General features: G+C 45.2%; 1 protein-coding gene across 3 annotated transcripts in view; it reads right to left on the bottom strand.

Annotated features, from left to right (window-relative positions):
- Window positions 1-18,159, bottom strand: part of GPR143 (G protein-coupled receptor 143) — a 367,151-nt gene that overhangs the window by 109,561 nt on the left and 239,431 nt on the right. For 2 of the 3 annotated variants that reach the window (XM_078657595.1, XM_078657597.1), the window contains one exon: window positions 9,883-10,717. The exons of the other annotated variant lie outside the window; for it this stretch is intronic. In XM_078657595.1, coding sequence (XP_078513721.1) covers window positions 10,613-10,717 — 105 coding nt within the window. In that variant the 3' untranslated portion in view covers window positions 9,883-10,612. Of the gene's footprint in view, window positions 1-9,882; window positions 10,718-18,159 lie in introns of those variants that run through there. 3 annotated transcript variants of the gene reach the window in all.

Raw genomic sequence — 18,159 nt, 5'->3', positions numbered from 1 at the left:
AACAAAGAATTGCTCTTTTTATCTTTTAGGCTGTCTACTCTGTTTCTAAGGCACTTTCACACTAATCCTGCATAATTGTGTTATCAACCCTGGGAAGAGGAGAGTCATTTGATAGGATACAGGATACTTTCTCACTGGCTACCTCATAATCACTCTAGGAATATCCTACTACCCATTTTAACCAGTCATCATTCGACTACACTCAAAGAATACCTGGGAAAGAAACCAGTATACCTTTATTATTGGGTGATTCTGGTATGGGTAAAAATAGTAGGCAGATTATTTTTAATGAATTTAGTATCGCTATGCTTTTCTATGTGTGAACATGTTGCAGTCATTGTAATTACACATCGAAGGGTCCTGGATTTCGTCAGGACCTATATGGATGCCCTGCTTCTTTATTGTTATTGTCTCTGAGGGGCCCAGTCGATAAAGTCAAGGACTTTGCCAGACAACACAAAAAATAACATATATGAAGGCCAAATTGCCTGTTGTCCAAAAGAGCATATGCTAATGCCCATTACGTATGTGCTAATAACCCACTAAGACAGGATGGGGAATGTACCTACAGGCATACTCATTCCAAGAATACTGTGACACTTGCAGTGCCTATTCTTATACTACCCCGGCCTCCTCGATCTTACCTGTGTGGCATTGACTAGTTAAAAACTGTTTGTAGGACATTCCTAGAGCGATGTGTTTCTGATACACACATCTTAAAATCTGGTGTTGTGCATAGACCTTGCTATTGTACTGTGGTCTTCCACAGATCAGCATGCCCAGCTTGTGTGTTGCCAAGGATACACAATTCATGCAACATGGAAGTTTCTCCGTAGGAGGTGTATGCTAAGGTTGGCATGCATGATAGATCATGGACTATGATGATCTGATGTGGCGGTCCCTTCGCTGTTGATGCCTTCTCTGTCCATTGTTGCAACTTACCTCCTTTCTCAGTGTGACCATCTCCTGACCACAAAATCACCTTATCATATAGAATTTCGGACGATAACTTCTCCTCCCTGGTCATGGCGGCCCATGGATACTTTCACTTTCAATGGATTTGATTTACATGCTTTTCTCCCTTCCTGTTCTCCATCTCTCCTGCCATATTATGCAATCACTTCCTCGCATTCTTTCTAGTGGGTTGGACAAAGAAGCAAAAAGAAGACAACCCGAAGGAAGACAAAAACAAAAAAAATATAGTAGCCAAAATCAAGAAAAACAAAAGAGTAGCCATTTAAAACATTCAAACTAAGTAAACAAATTCAAAATTCCAAAGGAATTAAAAAATGGACGAAGGAGGCAACCAAAAACAGTAAAAAGCCAAACTAGATGAGCACAAATACTGGAGAGGGGGAACACAAACCTCCTCCAACAATATATAAAGGTGACAAAAAGAAAGTATGACCGAAAAGAAACACTCAAAAACAGACAAATACAAAAAACGGTAAGTCAATATACAACCTCGTGGAACAATTGAAAACTACATAACAAACAAGACAAGGTGCAACAAGAACAAGCACTGGAGTTGCCAATAGGTCTCGCAGTAGGAAAGTTGGAGCTATTGGTTTTGTAAATGACAAAGCCCTTTATGTTTTTAAAATGAAAACAAAAATAAAAGGCATTGTTATTAGCAATTGTAATAGCTCAAACTCTCGTGAATGCGAGACCTATTGCATTGCTAATGCTTGTCTGTATGAGGATTGCTGAGAAATGTACACCGTACGCTGGTTTAGATGTAAAAGAAAACACGTGCACCTCCACAGTGGAGCATCTATCCCCAAAGCCAAGATGTATTGTTATGAACGACCTGGCACTTAAACTGTATAAATCTACAAAAGGTGCTTTAAAAAACACCTAAAGAAATATTAGTGCCTGCTTCGTTCATGCACCAAACAGAGGCCTTGAACTAAAGAAGGGTCACCAATACAATGAGGCAGCTGAGCGGCGTGTACAGCCCAGTGTAACTAGACACCCCCAGAGGCGGCGGTGATCGGTTGGGGCACTCAAAGGCATTCTCCTTGGGGAAGTCCTTACAGCGTCAATCACCTGGCTGTGAAGACAGCGCAGCTCGGGTAGAATGAGGGAATAAAGGCGCGCGTCTCGGCTCAGAGTGTGACCGGCCGAGGTTCAGGGAGTGTGTGGCGCGTGAGTCACCGGCAGGTCAGGTCGTGCACGCGGGAGGAGGCAGAAGGCTCACGAGGGTACTGTGGGGACTTCATTTCACCGTGGTGTTTTAGCATCCACGGCCCCTGATGTGCACATTTGGTGCTGGCAGATAGCGCCCACATGACCGCCCACTTACTTCAAGGAACTCAACTCCTGGGAGAGATATTAGTCAGTGAACGAGGGTGGCGATAGAACTGAAACCTAGATGGTGGAGATAGGACTTCTAGATCAGCATGAGGGGAGAATTTAGTCTGACGTGAACGGAATGCGAGTAAAGGTGAAGACATGGGAAATTTCGGCGAGATAGAAGGGGATTAAACATAACGGAAGAATTGGGTTTAGATGAGTAACCGGGGTGGGATGGAAGTGGACAAAGAAAAGGATAGAAAAGCACAAGGGAGAGCAAACGATGTGAAAAGAGACGAGGAGGAGCCACGGCAGATGGAAGTGAAGGGACAACATGAAGAGGAATGGAAGTAAACAGATGGTTGGAGACGGGCTACGGGGGATGAATTGAGATCGGCAAAAAGACAACAAAAACGTAAAATAGACTCTGAGGATGGGGAAAAACTGGAGGCAGAGATTCTGACTGAAAGGACACCTATGTGGAAAGACGCCATGGAGTCATAACAGTGACAATAGAAAGAACGCGATGGAGGCCTGACAAGACGGTGTTGGGGGGAAAAGAGGCTTTTAAGCTCTGGAACTGGAAGTCTAAGAGGCAGGAAAGCGATGAATCGGCGAATACCCATCGTGTGTCCAATGCGTTACAGCAGAGATATGAGCAGGAGCCGGGAGGTGTCAAGAGGTGCAGCCAAGCGGGGTGAGAAATGGAGGCGCCAGGACAAATGGAGGAGGAAGGAAGAGGGCAAAGGGCAAGACAGACTCAAACAAGAAGGACTGGGCGAGAAGGGAGGGGGGAGAGAGGGGAGGTGCTGGAGCTGGGGAACAGATGGCCGTGAAAGTTTATGGCCCAAAAGCGCGTGCCTGTATAAATATAGCCAATAGGTCTCACTTTTTGGACTCTATAAGTATTTAGTTATGCAGCAGAATATCCTTGGTGCAACAACACCAACTGTTGCATGGTTAAACACTTATAAGGTCCCAAATGCTTGACCTATTGGCTATGCCAATGCTTGTTAATCTTGTTAACTATCCACTCCCAAGCTGCGTGGCACCACATCCAGGTTTGAATCTTTCAGTCTCTTTGCTCTGTTGCGTTTGTACACAATCTAGCGAGTTCTAAGTAGCCACCTCCCTCTCCTCTTTAAAACTTCACTCATAGTGCACCTCACTTTAATCAAATGGGTGGAATGCTACTTATTGAGGGCGACCCCTACACAAAGAGAGCCCTGGCACAAAACAAGGAAAAAATACATTGTAAAAGTGTGCTACACAAAAGAAAGGAAGGGAGGGAACGGAAGAAGGTAGATAGATGTGATAGGAAGAAATAGAGAAGAAGGAAGAAAGAAATAGGGGACGAAGAGAAAGAAACACAAGCCAAAGAAATAGGAGTAGGAAACAAAAAAGAATGAAATAAACAGAAAAATAAAGAAACAGATGGGGGGGGAAAAGGAAGAAGAAAAAAACGAGAGGTGAAAAGGGAGGGAAAGGTGGAAAGGCAAGAAGATGCAAGTGTGAGAAATAGAGAGAACGCTGATGTCGTACAAGTTGTTGAGACACCCTCTTCTCAGCACCTTTCTGGTAAACTCTGTCGGAGGAATGAGGAAGCGAGCGGCGTGCTGAGTGCTGCACTCGAAGCATGCAGGGTAACAGTGTGAGGAGCAGAACTGAGGAGAGACAGACAGGCAGGCACAAATGAGAAACAGACAGGCACAGAAGAGAGACAGGCACAGAGGAGCGGCTGCACGGAGAGAGGAGAAACGATAGGGGGGACAGCAGTGGAGAGGAGACACAGGGGCCGAGGATAGACAGACAGGAGTGACAGATACAGTGGGGGAGAGATGGGGCAGAACGAGAAGCACACATGAGAAAGAGGCACAGAGGAGAATAGATAAGGGGGTGAGCCACAGAAGAGGGCAGCAGAGAGGCAGCCGAAGCCGAGAGTAACATGGTGAACAGACGGACACGAGGAGAAACGATAGGGGGGGACAGCAGTGGAGAGGAGACACAGGGGCCGAGGATAGACAGACAGGAGTGACAGATACAGTGGGGGAGAGATGGGGCAGAACGAGAAGCACACATGAGAAAGAGGCACAGAGGAGAATAGATAAGGGGGTGAGCCACAGAAGAGGGCAGCAGAGAGGCAGCCGAAGCCGAGAGTAACATGGAGAACAGACGGACACGAAAAGGAATAAATAACAAGCATAGCTAGAGAGCAGCGGAGTGATCGAGGATAGACAGCGAGATAGGCAAAAAGCTTTCAATAAAGAGCGGCCGGGAAACTGAAAGTACGGCCGGCCAGCCATGAATAATTAGGGGAGGAGAAGCCGCAGAGCACAAGCTGGGAGTAGCCCTTTGATGTGGTGGCGGCCGTGAACAAAATGCAATTAGGAGGGAGGGAGGCTGATGCGCGTGCTTGTTTGGTCACGTGATTCACGTGAACTCAAAGAAAACCGCACCAAAAAGCCCTTGGTTTCACGAGGATTTTGAGCACTTGAATTCTCTCCATTTCCCATTCCTTCGGAATGGAAAAGGCAAGACCTAAAACAAGCACTGGCGTTGCCAATAGGTCTCGCAGTAGGAAAGTTTGAGCTATTGGTTTTGTAAATGACAAAGCCCTTTATGTTTTTAAAATGAAAACAAAAATAAAAGGCATTGTTATTTGCAATTGTAATAGCTCAAACTCTCGTGAATGCGAGACCTATTGCATTGCAAATGCTTGTCTGTATGGGGATTGCTGAGAAATGTACACGTAACTGGTTTCGATGTAAAAAAACACACGTGCACCTCCACAGTGGAGCATCTATCCCCAAAGCCAAGATGTATTGTTATGAACGACCTGGCACTTAAACTGTATAAATCTACAAAAGGTGCTTTAAAAAACACCTAAAGAAATATTAGTGCCTGCTTCGTTCATGCACCAAACAGAGGCCTTGAACTAAAGAAGGGTCAACAATACAATGAGGCAGCTGAGCGGCGTGTACAGCCCAGTGTAACTAGACACCCCCAGAGGCGGCGGTGATTGGTTGGGGCACTCAAAGGCATTCTCCTTGGGGAAGTCCTTACAGCGTCAATCACCCGGCTGTGAAGACAGCACAGCTCGGGTAGAATGAGGGAATAAAGGCGCGCGTCTCGGCTCAGAGTGTGACCGGCCGAGGTTCAGGGAGTGTGTGGTGCGTGAGTCACCGGCAGGTCAGGTCGTGCACGCGGGAGGAGGCAGAAGGCTCACGAGGGTACTGTGGGGACTTCATTTCACCGTGGTGTTTTAGCATCCACGGCCCCTGGTGTGCACATTTGGTGCTGGCAGATAGCGCCCACATGACCGCCCACTTACTTCAAGGAACTCAACTCCTGGGAGAGATATTAGTCAGTGAACGAGAGTGGCGATAGAACTGAAACCTAGATGGCGGAGATAGGACTTCTAGATCAGCATGAGGGTAGAATTTAGTCTGACGTGAACGGAATGCGAGTAAAGGTGAAGACATGGGAAATTTCGGCGAGATAGAAGGGGATTAAACATAACGGAAGAATTGGGTTTAGATGAGTAACCGGGGGTGAGATGGAAGTGGACAAAGAAAAGGATAGAAAAGCACAAGGGAGAGCAAACGATGTGAAAAGAGACGAGGGGGAGCCACGGCAGATGGAAGTGAAGGGACTACAGGAAGAGGAATGGAAGTAAACAGATGGTTGGAGACGGGCTACGGGGGTTGAATTGAGATCGGCAAAAAGACAACAAAAACGTAAAATAGACTCTGAGGATGGGGAAAAACTGGAGGCAGAGATTCTGACTGAAAGGACACCTATGTGGAAAGACGCCATGGAGTCATAACAGTGACAATAGAAAGAACGCGATGGAGGCCTGACAAGACGGTGTTGGGGGGAAAAGAGGCTTTTAAGCGCTGGAACTGGAAGTCTAAGAGGCAGGAAAGCGATGAATCGGCGAATACCCATTGTGGGTCTAATGCGTTACAGCAGAGATATGAGCAGGAGCCGGGAGGTGTCAAGAGGTGCAGCCAAGCGGGGTGAGAAATGGAGGCGCCAGGACAAATGGAGGAGGAAGGAAGAGGGCAAAGGGCAAGACAGACTCAAACAAGAAGGACTGAGCGAGAAGGGAGGGGGGATGCCAGCAGGGAGAGAGGAGGAGAGGTGGGAGGGAACACGGCCTGGGGGAAGCTGGCTGGGGAGGGGGAGGAGAAATGCAAGTAAGGCTGTGCGCGGGGAGAGAGAGGGGAGGTGCTAGAGCTGGGGAACAGATGGCCGTGAAAGTTTATGGCCCAAAAGCGCGTGCCTGTATAAATATAACCAATAGGTCTCGCTTTTTGGACCCTATAAGTATTTAGTTATGCAGCAGAATATCCTTGGTGCAACAACACCAACTGTTGCATGGCTAAACACTTATAAGGTCCCAAATGCTTGACCTATTGGCTATGCCAATGCTTGTTAATCTTGTTAACTATCCACTCCCAAGCTGCGTGGCACCACATCCAGGTTTGAATCTTTCAGTCTCTTTGCTCTGTTGCGTTTGTATACAATCTAGCGAGTTCTAAGTAGCCACCTCCCTCTCCTCTTTAAAACTTCACTCATAGTGCACCTCACTTTAATCAAATGGGTGGAATGCTGCTTATTGAGTGCGACCCCTACACAAAGAGAGCCCTGGCACAAAACAAGGAAAAAATACATTGTAAAAGTGTGCTACACAAAAGAAGGGAAGGGAGGGAACGGAAGAAGGTAGATAGATGTGATAGGAAGAAATAGAGAAGAAGGAAGAAAGAAATAGGGGACGAAGAGAAAGAAACACAAGCCAAAGAAATAGGAGTAGGAAACCAAAAAGAATGAAATAAACAGAAAAATAAAGAAACAGATGGAGGGGGAAAAGGAAGAAGAAAAAAAGGAGAGGTGAAAAGGGAGGGAAAGGTGGAAAGTCAAGAAGATGGAAGTGTGAGAAATAGAGAGAACGCTGATGTCGTACAAGTTCTTGAGACACCCTCTCCTCAGCACCTTTCTGGGAAACTCTGTCGGAGGAATGAGGAAGCGAGCGGCGTGCTGAGTGCTGCACTCGAAGCATGCAGGGTAACAGTGTGCGGAGCAGAACTGAGGAGAGACAGACAGGCAGGCACAAATGAGAGACAGACAGGCACAGAAGAGAGACAGGCACAGAGGAGCGGCTGCACGGAGAGAGGAGAAACGATAGGGGGGGACAGCAGTGGAGAGGAGACACAGGGGCCGAGGATAGACAGACAGGAGTGACAGATACAGTGGGGGAGAGATGGGGCAGAACGAGAAGCACACATGAGAAAGAGGCACAGAGGAGAATAGATAAGGGGGTGAGCCACAGAAGAGGGCAGCAGAGAGGCAGCCAAAGCCGAGAGTAACATGGAGAACAGACGGACACGAGGAGAAACGATAGGGGGGGACAGCAGTGGAGAGGAGACACAGGGGCCGAGGATAGACAGACAGGAGTGACAGATACAGTGGGGGAGAGATGGGGCAGAACGAGAAGCACACATGAGAAAGAGGCACAGAGGAGAATAGATAAGGGGGTGACCCACAGAAGAGGGCAGCAGAGAGGCAGCCGAAGCCGAGAGTAACATGGAGAACAGACGGACACGAAAAGGAATAAATACCAAGCATAGCTAGAGAGCAGAGGAGTGATCGAGGATAGACAGCCACAGAAGAGGGCAGCAGAGAGGCATCCGAAGCCGAGAGTAACATGGAGAACAGACGGACACGAAAAGGAATAAATAACAAGCATAGCTAGAGAGCAGCGGAGTGATCGAGGATAGACAGACAGGAGTGACAGATACAGTGGGGGAGAGATGGGGCAGAACGAGAAGCACACATGAGAAAGAGGCACAGAGGAGAATAGATAAGGGGGTGACCCACAGAAGAGGGCAGCAGAGAGGCAGCCGAAGCCGAGAGTAACATGGTGAACAGACGGACACAAAAAGGAATAAATAACAAGCATAGCTAGAGAGCAGCGGAGTGATCGAGGATAGACAGCCACAGAAGAGGGCAGCAGAGAGGCATCCGAAGCCGAGAGTAACATGGAGAACAGACGGACACGAAAAGGAATAAATAACAAGCATAGCTAGAGAGCAGCGGAGTGATCGAGGATAGACAGACAGGAGTGACAGATACAGTGGGGGAGAGATGGGGCAGAACGAGAAGCACACATGAGAAAGAGGCACAGAGGAGAATAGATAAGGGGGTGAGCCACAGAAGAGGGCAGCAGAGAGGCAGCCGAAGCCGAGAGTACATGGAGAACAGACGGACACGAGGAGAAACGATAGGGGGGGACAGCAGTGGAGAGGAGACACAGGGGCCGAGGATAGACAGACAGGAGTGACAGATACAGTGGGGGAGAGATGGGGCAGAACGAGAAGCACACATGAGAAAGAGGCACAGAGGAGAATAGATAAGGGGGTGACCCACAGAAGAGGGCAGCAGAGAGGCAGCCGAAGCCGAGAGTAACATGGAGAACAGACGGACACGAAAAGGAATAAATAACAAGCATAGCTAGAGAGCAGCGGAGTGATCGAGGATAGACAGCCACAGAAGAGGGCAGCAGAGAGGCATCCGAAGCCGAGAGTAACATGGAGAACAGACGGACACGAAAAGGAATAAATAACAACCATAGCTAGAGAGCAGCGGAGTGATCGAGGATAGACAGACAGGAGTGACAGATACAGTTTGGGAGAGATGGGGCAGAACGAGAAGCACACATGAGAAAGAGGCACAGAGGAGAATAGATAAGGGGGTGAGCCACAGAAGAGGGCAGCAGAGAGGCAGCCGAAGCCGAGAGTAACATGGAGAACAGACGGACACGAGGAGAAACGATAGGGGGGGACAGCAGTGGAGAGGAGACACAGGGGCCGAGGATAGACAGACAGGAGTGACAGATACAGTGGGGGAGAGATGGGGCAGAACGAGAAGCACACATGAGAAAGAGGCACAGAGGAGAATAGATAAGGGGGTGAGCCACAGAAGAGGGCAGCAGAGAGGCAGCCGAAGCCGAGAGTAACATGGAGAACAGACGGACACGAAAAGGAATAAATAACAAGCATAGCTAGAGAGCAGCGGAGTGATCGAGGATAGACAGCGAGATAGGCAAAAAGCTTTCAATAAAGAGCGGCCGGGAAACTGAAAGTACGGCCGGCCAGCCATGAATAATTAGGGGAGGAGAAGCCGCAGAGCACACGCTGGGAGAAGCCCTTTGATGTGGTGGCGGCCGTGAACAAAATGCAATTAGGAGGGAGGGAGGGATGCTGATGCGCGTGCTTGTTTGGTCACGTGATTCACGTGAACTCAAAGAAAACCGCACCAAAAAGCCCTTGGTTTCACGAGTATTTTGAGCACTTGAATTCTCTCCATTTCCCATTCCTTCGGAATGGAAAAGGCGAGACCTAAAAACAAAGAACCACAACTGCAATGCAACAAAATAAAAATAGGTTGACGTGTGAGTACTCAGAGACCAAATAAAAATGGCACAGGGAAATGAAGACAGAGAAATACAGTTTTCAATAGTAGAATTGGTTGGGAGAATGTCACAGGGACTACGTTACCGTAGCAAAGTTCACATATATGAAAAGAAACACAGCACATGTAAAGAGTTGGAAATACATTATATGAAGAGGAAAACCAGCAAAAAAGAGGCAAGAATAGAATCGCAGACAAACAGAAGAGAAAATAGGTAGGAATTGAAACAAATAAAAGGCAAATGGAGGACCATGACAAAAGAGATGAAAGAAATGAAGGAAATCGGACTTGACTCTAGTATGTACTCAACCAGATTGGGGGTTCAGCTTCTCTCTCAAGAGTAAAACCTTGTTTTTAGTGTGGTTGTCAATAAAAAAATATACAATCAGTGCCCATAGTCTACTCAGACCCAATTTATTTTTCATTTTGGAACGTTGCAGGCTTGTAAAGAAAGAATGGTGATGTTGACATTCAAAGCCATAGTTCTTTTCACATTCTTGTTTGCCAGCAAACACTGTGTTTGAAACCACAACCTGGATTTCAGACTTTTCATACTCCAGCATTTGGCACTATATATGTAAATTAAATTAATCTAACATCAAAGCAAGCAGCATACACTTATGTTATGGGATACTCCTAGTTGGAGCCAGCAAGAACACTACCCACCATGAGAGTTATCACCTTGCACAATAGTTTTGCCTGCAGTCCAGCTAGAAAATGGAATTTGAAAGGGAACCACCTAAAACTGATTCCATAACTTTTGGCAGTGTATCAACCTCTCCTGTCTAAAATATGAACATAAAAGTTGTATCCAGACATTTCCATTTTACACCAGTACAAGTTATTATTGACCAAGAAGGGGAGTACTCCACAGAGTATTGAAGATTTGCTGTGATGCTGGGCTGGTGCCTGCTTGACTGCCAGTTTCCAAAAGGTCATGGGACATCACCTGAAATCAGTTCAATGTAGGTTGAGATGTATTAACCTGCAATTACTAAATTAACATGTAAACATATGCAGTAATCATGAAATATCGAGAAGACTACCTTATAAAGATGTAGGGGACTCTTGAGAATGTAATGCTCCCATTTTATCTAGATAACTAAGACTGGCAGTCTGTAGGATTCTGAAGGCACTAGACATCTGCTAAATAAATAGTACCACAAATGTGGTGTCAATCAATCTGGAAAACATACAAGCAATCTAAAATCAGAAACAAAGCAATCAGTAATAGTGTGATGCTCATCAATCCACTCCTGTAGCAACAGCGTAATGACATGCAGAACATTTATCATTGCAATGCAAGGCAACAGACCAATATGGAATGTGAGGCCTGACATATGCAGTACCTAATGAGTTTACAATTAATACCTAACAAGTACGCATGTGCTCAGTCTTCACACACAATCACCATGATCTCCAAGTAAGGGGCTGCTGTGCTCGTGTTGGTTAGGAAATCACTTTCATCCTTGCCACCGCTGCCGCACCACAATCCAGGGTTAACATGTCACCATGACCAGTAAACAATCAGACACTTTATCCTTAGTGGGACATTTGTGAAGTGGGCCCACACTTGTATACTAGGGTTATCCGTTAAACAGGCTCTAATACAATTTCATAAGAAGCTCTAGCAGAAGTTGAGAAAATGGGGTGGGGGAGGGTCAAAAGGGCATATTTAACGACCAAGGCAACTTGGGCCCCTATAACAGCTAGCAAAACAAACGAAAGTAACCTGGTCAAGATTACTGTGAGTGTGCCATGTTGAGTCTAGAACCATAAATCCATTAATGACATTGCAGTGATAGCACTGGGCTAGAAAAAATTCCCATCAGCCCACCCATCTGGTGGAGTATCGTCACGTGGGAGATGTATCATAAATCCAATTCTTAATCAAGGCACCTGGTAATGATGCAAAGATGGATTTTGCAGATATAATCTTAGACCACAGTGCTTCACTGGTGATGCCAATGGAGTGCAGTGCAAATGAAAAGTGGAAGTGAAGATAAAATTGACTCGAAGGACCAAAAATCAATTTATTAAGTATGGTACTAGGGTCAAATCTAAAAGCAAAGCCCAATAGTTTTAAATAATAACTATGTCAAGGCATGGTGTATTAAGGTCGACATGTTTCAGCTAGATGGACAACTGGTCCTAGCTTTCTTCATGACCTGGTGAATACTGCGACTGCAAACTTGAGTAAAATAAATTTACATTGATAGTGAATATGTACACTCATAAATGGATAAATCCTACCAGTTACTCTGAGCCCAGATGTATACTGGTGATAATCCAATCATGCCGTCTTTCCCAGCGTTCTGTGGGAAAGTGCCTCACCTCACCCGGTCACCCACTCGGGAATAAGGAGGCCCCGCTCTGTCCGTCGGTACCTCTACACCAACATCCGAGAGGGAGTTGGTGTAGAGGTACCGACGGACAGAGCGGGGCCTCCTTATTCCCGAGTGGGTGACCGGGTGAGGTGAGGCACTTTCCCACAGAACGCTGGGAAAGACGGCATGATTGGATTATCACCAGTATACATCTGGGCTCAGAGTAACTGGTAGGATTTATCCATTTATGAGTGTACATATTCACTATCATTGTAAATTTATTTTACTCAAGTTTGCAGTCGCAGTATTCACCAGGTCCTGAAGAAAGCTAGGACCAGTTGTCCATCTAGCTGAAACATGTCGACCTTAATACACCATGCCTTGACATAGTTATTATTTAAAACTATTGGGCTTTGCTTTTAGATTTGACCCTAGTACCATACTTAATAAATTGATTTTTGGTCCTTCGAGTCAATTTTATCTTCACTTCCACTTTTCATTTGCACTGCACTCCATTGGCATCACCAGTGAAGCACTGTGGTCTAAGATTATATCTGCAAAATCCATCTTTGCATCATTACCAGGTGCCTTGATTAAGAATTGGATTTATGATACATCTCCCACGTGACGATACTCCACCAGATGGGTGGGCTGATGGGAATTTTTTCTAGCCCAGTGCTATCACTGCAATGTCATTAATGGATTTATGGTTCTAGACTCAAATTGGCACACTCACAGTAATCTTGACCAGGTTACTTTTGTTTGTTTTGCTCTAGCAGAAGTGCCTTATTGGTAACAGCCATAGAAGTGTGGAATGGTCTTCTATCCAATCCGTGAACTATTGGCGGCTATATGTTCCTTGGACATGAACTCAAGACCAGACATTTATGCACCTACTCAAAGACTTATGCACCCACCCACAGACCCACTAAAAAGCCTCATGTACCCACTCACAGACCTACTCAGAGACTTATGCACTCGCTCACAGGCCCACTCAGAGACACATACCCACTCACAGACCCACACAGACAATCATGCACCCAACCACAGTCCCACTCAGACACTCATGCACCCACTCAGAGACTCACACACCTAACCACAGACCCACTCAAACACTCATGCACCCACTCACAGACCCGCTCAGAGACTTACACACCCACTCACAGACAAACTTAGAGACTCATGCATTCCCTAACACCCCATTCAGATACTCATGTACCCACTCATGGTCCAACTCAGAGACTCCCGCACCAAGTCACACACCCACTCAGAGACTCATGCACCCACTCACAGACCCAATCAAAGACTCATGCACCCACTCACAGACTCACTCAGACTCATGCACCCAGTCACAGACCACTCAGAGACCCATGCACCTGCCAATAGACCCACTGAAACACTCACACACCAAGTCACAGACCGACTCAGAGACACATTCACTCACTCACAGACCCACTCAGGCACTCACACATCATTCACTGACCCATTCAGACACTCAAGCACCCACTCAGACACTTCCATGCTGAGTCACAGACCTACTCAGAGACTCCTGCACTAAATCACAGACCCACTCTGAGATTAATGCATCCACTCACAGATCCATTCAGAAACCCACGCACCCAGTCACATCCATAGAGTCACTTATATATTTGTGGATTTTAAATGTGCTGGATAAAGATGCATGAGGAACAATGACATTGCTGAAAAGCACACAAGGTCTTAGAAGACATTTCAACCTGGTCCATTACACAGCTGAACTGTATAATATGCACTAGACATTTACGCAACAAGGTAGCCCTTACTAATTAACCAATAGAAAGTACTTCAGTTGGGTAGACATTTTGTACAAAGCTGTGTACAAATTAAAGGTTACAACGATGATATAGTTTGGAAATAGAATTAAAAAAACCTTAGAACTTCACTGAAAAAAACCCAAGGGTTTCATGGACATTATAGTTAGGAAATAGCATTTTATTAAACTTAGAAATTCAGTGAAAAAAACAAAGGTTACAGATACATTATAATTAGGCTCACATTTCACTTGTATAAAACCTATTAATTCAGAAGTTATAGTTACCTGAGCTAACTATACCTTATGTCCCCACAATTCACCACTTATGACCTCACTTATGACATTAATCATGACATGGTTAGTGACATCACTATTACATCTCAAATGAAATCACTGATGACATCATCCACATAACCACTCACCCGCCCACTCACACCCCCATAAAACCTCTCATACACCCACCCACACAACCACTCACATTTCCATTCACAGACCCATTCAACTACTGCCACACACCGATTCACTCAACCATAGAGCCACTCACACAACCACTCACTTACCTGTACAGCCACTCACAAAGCCACTCACTCACCCATAAAGCTACTAACAGAGCTACTCACTCACCCATACAGCCTCTCGCACATACATTCACTCATCTAGAAAGCCACTTACATACCCATACACACATCGATACAAGCACTCACACACCTCCTCACTCATTCATCTATACAGACACTAACACAGATACTTAGTGTGCAAAACAGCCACTCACACACCCACTCACTTACCCATAAAGCTTTTCAAAAAGCCACTCACTTACCCATACACCCACTAACACACTCAGTCACTCACGCATAGAGCCATTCACACAGCCACTCAGCCACCCATACACCACTCACACACACACTCCCCCATCCACCCATAGAGCCACTCACACAGAATATAGCACTTTACAACGCAATGTATTACATCGCATGCTATTACAATGCAGTTGTTACAACGACTGCGTTGTTAATACGCAATGCATTTACATCTCAAATCTTTACTACAACTTCCACTAAGGGGCCCGCTGGACTTAGGAATAGTAGTATTTACTATTCTTCCTCCAGTTTGTGCAACAGTAGGGAAGGTGTTGGAATTCATTTCCAATACCTCAGCGCTCCCTAGTGGAAGTTGTTGTAAAGACTTGGGATGTAAATGCATCCCGTACTAACAATGCAGTCGTTGGAACAACCGCGTTGCAAAGGTATCGCGGTGTTATGACCTCGTTGTAGAGGTTGTTTCCCCTCACACAGCCACTCAGTCACCCATACAGCCACTCACACACTAACCCACTCATACAGCCACTTATCCACCCATACAGACACACACCCACTCACTCACAAATACAGCCACTCACACAGTTACTCACTCACCCATACAGCTACTCACGCCCCATTTATTCACCCTTACAGCCACCTACAAACCCACGCACACACCCCTACTACCACTCATACACTACCACACTGTTAGAGTCAAAAAGCCACCTCGAAAGACATATGTTAAAAACAGTATCACTCATTGGTAGTAAAGACTCTCAAACGTTTATGAAACACTTACACTCACTGGATGATATCATCAGTGATGTCATTGGAGATGTAATCAGTGATGTCACTGGCCTTGTCATTAATGTTGTAATATGTGTGATCACAAGCAGTGCATGGGGGGTGTAAGTTACAGTTAGCTCAGGTAACTATAACTGCTGAATTTCCATTGTTTTGTACGAGTGAAATCTGATGCCAACTACAACGTCTATGTAACTTTTGGTTTCTTCACTGAATACCTCTATTCGCCTGCCACCTTGCCCGCCCGCCCGCCCGCCTGCCTGTCTGTGTATATATTGTATTGGTTCTAATATAAAGTGGTATCTCTGTAGTCCTCTTAACAAGTGTCTCCAAAACGGAATCTGTTGTAACTAATCAACTAAAATTAAGCTAATTGAAATTAGCCCCTTTTCCGTTTGTACGGAAAGTAAATTGGGGGCGATACCCTCAAACAAACTATGCTTTTTTTATCCTCCCAAAATGTCATCAAGCTTCAATGTTTTGTTATAATTCTAGCTTTCCCTTAACAGCTATTTCCTTTCGCCGTAAGTTTTTCCAAATCTTTTCTTTTTCCAAAGAAACGTTTCATGCCATTTTTCTCAGTAAATAGTCATTCTGATTATTATTTTCTAGTTCCAAACTTTATCTTTTTCGGTCATGGAGCAAGGGACCTCCAATAATGTCCTCCACTCCCCTTTAAATGGGAAAACCTCTTGTTGTGTACACATCCCCCCCGCAGGCTGCTCTTAAATTAGGAGGAATCAAGAGCCTTGAATGACAACTGTGCTTATGTGCAGAGCGTGCCTTTTGTTAGCTTCCAAGCTGGATTTTCTAGAAAATCCTGCTTTGGCTTTGTTTTTCTCTTTCGACCCAGATGACTTATCAGCTCGTGCTTTGGAAACTGCAGCAAGTGAACACATGTAGGCTGATGAAGAAGGCAGGATTACTTTCTAAAAATCTTTGGGTGTTACTCATGGTTGGTGAATGACTACACCGTCTCTGGTGAAATTCTCTGTAGGCTTTAGAGAGACATTTAGTGAATGAGGTATTTGAGGCCCATAAAGAGGCTACAGATTTTCACTACTTCAGACATTGTTAAACAGGAATAAACGACATATTTACGCGAGAGACATCTATCTGTTTAGAGCCATCGTTGTGTTTTGTTTTTCCCAAACTGTGACGGGCAGTTCCTTCGTCTGCTTTGAAAATTGCACTCTTCTGTGTATAATAACCATTCGACCAACAAATGGAAGATGTCTAGACTGTCGAATATTAAGTGTGTGGACAAGATAAAGGGTTCTGTCAGCTTCGTACATGTTTTGTAGGATTCAAATTAATGCATATTAAGGAGGGTAGAACTGATATGGTTGTAGATGCATTATTGTTGCCGTTTGCGATTCCTAAATTGCGAAAATTAAGGAATCGCAATTTAGAAATCGCAAACGGCAATGCATGAAAAAATCGGGTTTTTTTGCGATTCCTTATTTTTCCTTAATTGCGATTCACAATTTGCGAATCGCAATTAAGGAAAACCTTCTCATTGATTCTTATGGGCCAAAAGGCCCATAGGATTGAATGGGAAGGCATTCATTTTTTTGCAATTTCATTTTGCGATTCGCAAAATGTGAATGCAATTTAAAGGGTGCAGGGGGGGTTCCAAAGAACCCCTCCCTGCACCCCTGAAATTGAACTTTAAGTGCAATTTACACACACACATGCCCTAAGGACATGTGTGTGTGTAAATTAAAACTTTCAAAAATGTAATTTGTGCATATTTGAAAGTTTTCGGTAAATTAGCATGAAGTTCAACTTCATGTTAATTTACCCCTTCCAAATTGCGAATTCGCAATTTCAAAATGATCATGCATTGCATTTAAGAAATCTGAAATTGCGATTTCTTAAATGCAATCGCACTTTTAGAAATCGCAACATAGTTGCAATCCCTAAAATTGTGAAAAACATGATGCATCCCAAATTTGAGAATTGCATTCGCAAACGGCCGAAAATTGCGATTCGCACCGTTTGCGAATGCAATTCTCAATGATGCATCTAGGCCATAGTTCTGTATTCGCTAATAAATGGGGTCAAAGTGTGATGAGCGGCCTTCAGCGGGTACTCGTGAAGCAAGTATGCCATCATTTTTTTGTTGTTGCAGTTTTATATAGCGCAAATTTGACCCTAAGGTATTGGAGCGCTTTACATGAGTACCCGTTACCTTACAAAAGGACACATTCATTTCTGGTAGGCACAGGGAGGGAGATTACGTGATGTGCCCAGAATCACAAGATGTTGAGCCAATGCCGAGGCTGAAACCTGAGGTCAGATTTACGAGAAAATGACTCGTGCCCTCCAAGCCATTTGGCTGCCGCACTGAGTCACTTTCAAAGCACAGGGATACGTCATATCTACAACGATATGACAGATACCTGTGCTTCCCCCTGTGCTGGCGCACAATTGGCTGCCTTGCGCCATGGTGCAAAGGCGCATGTGGTGCGGGGAGATTGTTTTTGTGCATAATGCAGCACGCATAGAAAGAGGAAAAAAGATGAGAAATGAAAACATTTCTCCACGTTGCACCTCGCTATGCCTCCCATGGGGGAGCATACCATTCTGACGCATTTCCAGGTTTACGATTTCTCGTAAATCTGGGACTGTGTCAGGTTCCATGGGTGTTGCGTGGGAACACCCA

The sequence above is a fragment of the Lissotriton helveticus genome, chromosome 8, assembly GCF_964261635.1.
Source record: "Lissotriton helveticus chromosome 8, aLisHel1.1, whole genome shotgun sequence".
In the NCBI taxonomy this organism is placed as follows: Eukaryota; Metazoa; Chordata; class Amphibia; order Caudata; family Salamandridae; genus Lissotriton; species Lissotriton helveticus.
Note: the sequence above shows the minus strand (reverse complement) of the source record. Positions and strands in the feature narration are given on the sequence as shown.